The following is a 7057-nucleotide window of genomic DNA, read 5'->3' on the forward strand; positions in this document are numbered from 1 at the left end:
TTCCACTTCACACTTGGTTACTCGAGTTGCCGCCCCCTCTACTTCCCCCTCCCCTCAGCTTCCCTTCCCTCTAGAGTACCTTTTTCTCTCCCCTTACCTTCCTTCCAATCCTCACATCTTTCATACCCTCTTCCCTCACCTTCTCTCCCCTCGCCTTCCCTTCCTTCTCCCCCACTGCAAGAACTCCTTCATATCCCCCATGAACACGAGGTAGCCAATGGTAACGCTGCTAGGCTAAGTGAACATTGAATATCTTTCCATTGGTCTTTGTTCTCATTCGGATTTTTTGTGCTACTGCCCCTCGTTTCCCCTCCCCCCCTCCTCTCCCTTATTTCCATCCCTCCCCTTTCCCTGGCTTTCCCTCCTGTTCCACCCGCTAGCGTTCCAGTGGGATGGGCGCGAGACACTCGCTACAGGCCGTCTGGGACAGTAGTGACTGTATTGGCTCGCCCTCTTCTCTCTCTCTCTCTCTCTCTCTCTCTCTCTCTCTCTCTCTCTCTCTCTCTCTCTCTCTCTCTCTCTCTCTCTCTCTCTCTCTCTCTCTCTCACCCTTCTTTCTTCACTCTGTCCCCCCCCCCTTCACCACCCATGTATCCCTCCATTTCTGACCCTCTCGACACCCCTTTCTCACCCCCACCCTTCTTCCTCCTCCTCCTCCGTCCCGTTTCCAATAATGTCAGTGTGCCCCCCCCAAGTGGCAGTATGGGAGAGGGGGGTCGTAAACCGGGGGTCGAAGCCCCGGGGCCGTTGTCGTTGTAGCGTTTCGAGACGGTCCAGTGACGCACAGGCTGCTCGCTCTCCCTTTGTTTAGCGGCTTCTAATACGTCCTGGACATAGATAGGTTTTTCATGTGATTGAGTGCTCGTGTGTGTGTGTATGTGTGTGTGTGTGTGTGTGTGTGTGTATGTGTTCCAGCTCTCGGACTCCGCCTTTCCAGATGCCGATCGTCTTAGACAACGAATCCCATCCTTCATGCCTATATCTTTCCATGTCGTTGCGAGAAGATCCTCGTTATTACTTTTCAAGTTTCCTTTGATACCTTTCGAGGTGAGGTCGTCGCGTCGAGGCTACGTACTCCAGAACTGGTCTCTGATAGATACAGTACTGTGCTGTGTTGTTAATGCCTCCTGAATGAAATTCCTGAAAGCTGTTTTAATGCTCTGTAGTTCCCTATATGCTGTTATGCCTGCTCCAAGGCTCTTTGGTTTTCTGTGGTTGATTCAAAAGTAATTCGTCTTTGTGGTCTCCTATCATCAGGGACTGAAGTTCACTTGTCATATATCGGACCAAGTCTATAGTTTGTGTAGGCTGGAGGCCTGGTCGACGACCGGGCCGCGGGGACGTTAAGCCCCGGAAGCACCTCAAGGTAGGCCTACAAGGAGTATTTCTAGGTTCTTTTCTGTCCCAACATTTCCCACAAGCATCTATAATCACTGATGTGTGGGCTACCAGTTGTTAGCTTCATACTGACTAGCTCAGTGAGAAACTCCGCCTTTTATTTCATCTGATTTGTCTGTGAGAGCATCAGCATTGGTATTCCAGATCTTGAGTCGCAAGTGATTTGTTTTCGTGGGAAGGGATCTATGAAGGAGAAAGCGCCAAGCCATTACGACTATATAGCGCTTTTAAGGGATCAGGATAAGGATTTGGGATGGGACGGGAGGGAAGGAATGGTGGCCAATCACTTGTGGACGGTCGGGGATTGAACACCGACCTGCTTGAAGCGAGATCGTCGCTCTACCGTCCACCCCAAGTGCTTGAGCATTGTTTTCGTGGGGCAGACTGTAAAGTTGAGGGAGGGTGTTAGGGTGGAGAGGGATAAAGAGAGAGGTTGTGAGGTGTGAGGGGTGTGTGTCCCCCCCCCCCCTGGTGGTCGCCGTCGGTACTACTCATGTGACGAAAGGCTGAGGGCCGCGTAGGTTCCGTCTGAGGGCCGCGTAGGTTCCGTCTGAGGGCCGCGTAGGTTCCGTCTGAGGGCCGCCGTAGGTTCCGTCTGAGGGCCTCGTAGGTTCCGTCTGAGGGCCCCGTAGGTTCCGTCTGAGGGCCGCGTAGGTTCCGTCTGAGGGCCACGTAGGTTCCGTCTGAGGGCCCCGTAGGTTCCGTCTGAGGGCCGGTTCCGTCTGAGGGCCTCGTAGGTTCCGTCTGAGGGCCTGTAGGTTCCGTCTGAGGGCCGCGTAGGTTCCGTCTGAGGGCCACGTAGGTTCCGTCTGAGGGCCCCGTAGGTTCCGTCTGAGGGCCGGTTCCGTCTGAGGGCCTCGTAGGTTCCGTCTGAGGGCCCCATAGGTTCCGTCTGAGGGCCGCGTAGGTTCCGTCTGAGGGCCACGTAGGTTCCGTCTGAGGGCCACGTAGGTTCCGTCTGAGGGCCGCCGTAGGTTCCGTCTGAGGGCCACCGTAGGTTCCGTCTGAGGGCCACCGTAAGTTCCGTCTGAGGGCCCCGTAGGTTCCGTCTGAGGGCCACCGTAGGTTCCGTCTGAAGGCCCCGTAGGTTCTGTCTGAGGGCCCCGTAGGTTCCGTCTGAGGGCCTCGTAGGTTCTGTCTGAGGGCCCCGTAGGTTCCGTCTGAGGGCCACCGTAGGTTCCGTCTGAAGGCCCCGTAGGTTCCGTCTGAGGGCCCCGTAGGTTCTGTCTGAGGGCCCCGTAGGTTCCGTCTGAGGGCCACCGTAGGTTCCGTCTGAGGGCCCCGTAGGTTCTGTCTGAGGGCCCCGTAGGTTCCGTCTGAGGGCCACCGTAGGTTCCGTCTGAAGGCCCCGTAGGTTCTGTCTGAGGGCCCCGTAGGTTCTGTCTGAGGGCCGCGTAGGTTCCGTCTGAGGGCCGCGTAGGTTCCGTCTGAGGGCCCCGTAGGTTCCGTCTGAGGGCCCCGTAGATTCCTTCTGAGGGCCGCGTAGGAAGAAATAAAAACACTGTCACATTTACATTCCGACCATTATGAGTGTAGAGGGCTGGGAGGCCGTGGGGGGGGGGGGGGCAGGGAAAGGTGGAAGAGTCTCTAACCTTTCCCTCGGCCCCAGCTTCCCTTTCCCAGTGGGAGTGGACCAGTTTAGTAAGACCAACATCCGATGATTATCAGTTCTGCTCGGAAGATGTTGCTGTATACATTGATGAACGGATACCAACGCTTGTTCCGGCCCGTTACCTTGTGGGAAGGTGTAGCGACGGTGGTTACAGCAGTCGTGGTGTGAGTGGAGAGCCAGTGACTGCCGGCGGACCAGTCACAGGCCCAGAAAGATGGGTGATTGACAGTCACCCTGACTGGTGCTGAATGCCACATTCAGCACCAGTCAGGGTGCTGAATGTGGCAACATTCTCCTAACCATGTTCAATTGAATGTTCAACTGAATGTTCAACATTCACCACACACCCTGCGTGTGTGGTGGAGAAAGTTCAACACGGAGGAAAACCTGATATTTCTATTGCTGACGCCAGACAGCACAAGTCCCTCGATCACTGGAGCCCCACACCAGGTACCTCCACCCCGCTCACAGTGCTTCAGTGATCCAGGGACTTGTGTTGTCTGGCAGCAGCAATGGAAATGTCAGGCCATCAGTGGACCAACAGGACGTCATGAAATACCACAGGGGATACCTAGAGGCTTCGTAGACCAATCAGAACCCAAGAGACCAATCACCAGACCTGAACACCTGCTCCGGACCAGCCAGCTAACACGGACAGTGACCAGTGGAGACCAGACGCTTGTGCAGTCATAACCAGGAGGGCCAGATTCACGAAGCAGTTACGCAAGTACTTACGAGCGTGTACATCTTTCCTCAATCTTTGACGGCATTGGTTATTAAACAGTTTACTAAGCATGAAAACTTGCCAATCAACTGTTGTTATTGTTATAAACAGCCTCCTGGTGCTTCGGAGCTCATCAACTGTTTAATAATTGTAAACAAAGCCGCCAAAGATTGAGAAAAGATGTACAGGTTCGTAAGTCTCTTTTCTTCCCTTCCCTCTCCCCCCTTTCTCCCCAAGAACCATCCCCCCCCCCTCTCTCACCATCCTGGATCCTCACAACCCGTTTCAACCCCCCACTGGGTCCTAACCCCCCCCCCTCTCTCAACCCCCCATCCCTGGGCCCCCTCACCCCACCCCCCTCTCTCACCCCCCCCCCTTCCAGTAGTCATCATCACTAACCATCAGATATATATTGACTCCCCCTGTCCCCTCGTTATTGTGTGAGGGGTGGGAAGGGGCAGGGACAGTCATGTAGGGGAGGAGAAAGGGCAGTGTTAGGGACGTAGGTGATATAATGATAATATAGATAGTTGTATGGGGTGTGGAAGATGGGTGATAATATGGGGAAGGTGTAGTGATCCATCTATGACTGTATGTATGGGTGTAGACGGGCTATCTTATCTGGTGAGAGTATGAGGTAGAGTGACTGCGTGAGGTGAGAGATAAGATATCTCCCCCTCACATCATCAAGCTGTATTTTCACTTGATTTTTTTCATTATAAATACCTGTTTAAAGCTGGCTTATCATGCTGTGTGTGACCCCAGGCTTATAAGTGGGGCCGCCACTGATGCCTCCTTCTCTTCCTGTGTGTGAGGAGATCAGACCCCCCCCCCCCTCTTTGGGGTCTGATGGGCGTTCTGAGTGTGTGAGAGGGAGGGAGGGAGGGGGGGATCAGAGTGTGGTGCGTATACCCCTCCTTAGAGGTATACTTCTCGGTAGAGTACCAGGTAGACTTCACCGCCTCCTGGAAGGACAGAACTGGTCGCATCGATCGCCCAGTTCCAGGTATTAATTAAGTCACTAGGCCACGAAGCCTTCCAGAGCGGACTGGTAGGAGAGCTGGTAGAAGATTGTTCAGTGGGTTATTGTCTAGTAGTAGATAGGATAAGGTAGACGACAGCTCTCTCTCTCTCTCTCTCTCTCTCTCTCTCTCTCTCTCTCTCTCTCTCTCTCTCTCTCTCTCTCTCTCTCTCTCTCTCTCTCTCTCTCTCTCTCTCTCTCTCTCTCTCTCTCTCTCTCTCTCTCTCTCTCTCTCTCTCTCTCTCTCTCTCTCTCTTCTCCTCGAAGCATCATTTCAGCATCTCGACAATCCAAACTCCGCATATTGACTTGAAGCTTTTGAGACTTAATTAACAATTGCTTTTAAGACTTAAATTTAAAAATAATTAAATTAATTGGAGCACATATTTTAATTTGCTCAAATTAAAGTTTTAATTCATGAATTGAGATTTATTGAAAATGAGTAATGTTGAATTCCTGGATTCATTAGAGCGTAGGTTAGACATACATGTACTTATCTAGTTGTGCTGGCGGGGGGTTGGACTTCGGCTCCTGGGTCCCGCCTCTCGTAGGAGTTTGGGTGGATGTAAATAGGACGTTTATGGGTAAGTTTCCTTTATTCGCATGTTATGATATCTTAGACTCGAAACTTATTGTGTTGGCAATGATAGCAGTTGTGAATGATAGCGAAACCAGGGTTGCTATCGTTGTATAGGCCAGTGGGCAACTGTTTTGTTGACATACGGCTCGGTAAATATATGTTATATCTCCCAATATAAACGATAGTGGTTTATATTGGGAGATATACCAGAGAGACCGGGGGATATCTGGATATCTCTTTGGGTCCACGGTGATAAAAAAACATGTCTGTTTTCACTTGATATTTTTTGGTCTGCCCGTTTTCTCTCTCCTCCCCTCTTCCGTCTCCCTCTTCCCCCTTTCCCACATCCCAAAACATTATTGCGGGGATATTGAACTTCACCCCTCCCTCCCTCCCTCCCCGTCACATGTTGTCAACTCACATATACTGTCATATGTATGATTCTTTATTAGGTTCTTCTCCATTGCATATCACTCCCCCCTTCCTCCCTTGATCATTCGTCCCTCCTTTTAGCCCTTCCCTCAGCCCTCCCCTTCCTCTTGCCCCCCCTTCTCCAGTCCTCCCTACCCCTCCCCTTCCTCCCTTGATCATTCGTCCCTCCCTTTAGCCCTTCCCTCAGCCCTCCCCTTCCTCTTGCCCCCCCCTCCAGTCCTCCCCACCCCTCCCCTCTCCCTCTTGCTACAGAGGGCTCAGGCCGTCAGCGCCCTGATTTATCGCCACAATCACGGAGGCACTTACAAAATGTATAGATTTTCGAGGCCCTCGGGCTGTAGGGGGCGGCACTGTTGGCACTCCTGGCACTCCTCCTCTCCCTCCCGTTACTGTCTCATTATACCCGTGTCTCACTATACCGTTGGGTCTCTTTATACCCGGGTCTCACTATACCGATGGGTCTCATTATACCCGAGTCTCACTATACCGATGGGTCTCATTATACCCGGGTCTCACTATACCGATGGGTCTCATTATACCCGGGTCTCACTATACCGATGGGTCTCTTTATACCCGGGTCTCACTATACCGATGGGTCTCATTATACCCGAGTCTCACTATACCGATGGGTCTCATTATACCCGGGTCTCACTATACCGATGGGTCTCATTATACCCGGGTCTCACTATACCGATGGGTCTCATTATACCCGTGTCTCACTATACCGATGGGTCTCATTATACCCGGGTCTCACTATACCGATAGGTCTCATTATACCCGGGTCTCACTATACCGATGGGTCTCATTATACCCGGGTCTCACTATACCGATAGGTCTCATTATACCGAGGTGTGTCATTATACCTGTACTACGCAAGGACTCCTTAGCTGAGCCTTGTCAACAATGAACTGCAATAATAGGTTAGTTGTTCTATAACTGCTGCAAGATTCACGAAGCACTTACGCAAGCACTTACGAACGTGTACATCTTTTCTCAATCTTTGACGGCTTTGGTTACATTTATTAAACAGTTTACAAGCATGAAAACTTGCCAATCAACTGTTGTTATTGTTATAAACAGCCTCCTGGTGCTTCGGAGCAAACTAACTGTTTAATAATTGTAAACAAAGCCGCCAAAGATTGAGGAAAGATGAACAGGTTCGTAAGTGCTTGCGTTCGACATTCTCAAGTCGACAATCGACTTGAGAATGGTCCAGGACGGACCGAATCTACACTTCCGGTGGAAATAAACATTTCATTTGCCTGGACTCGAGGAGACTCGAATCCCCGA

At 51.7% G+C, this 7057-nt stretch overlaps 1 protein-coding gene across 1 annotated transcript; it reads right to left on the bottom strand.

The window, feature by feature from the left end:
• Positions 1–1885: 1885 nt before the first annotated feature.
• On the bottom strand, positions 1886–3757 carry LOC138357527 (uncharacterized). The gene is made up of 2 exons (XM_069314393.1): positions 3746–3757; positions 1886–2869 (listed from the first exon to the last, which is right to left on the bottom strand). Exons 1-2 carry the CDS (start codon positions 3755–3757, stop codon positions 1886–1888), a joined length of 996 nt encoding a protein of 331 aa, XP_069170494.1.
• Between the last annotated feature and the right edge of the window lie 3300 nt (positions 3758–7057).

This window comes from Procambarus clarkii, chromosome 78, assembly GCF_040958095.1.
Source record: "Procambarus clarkii isolate CNS0578487 chromosome 78, FALCON_Pclarkii_2.0, whole genome shotgun sequence".
In the NCBI taxonomy this organism is placed as follows: domain Eukaryota; kingdom Metazoa; phylum Arthropoda; class Malacostraca; order Decapoda; family Cambaridae; genus Procambarus; species Procambarus clarkii.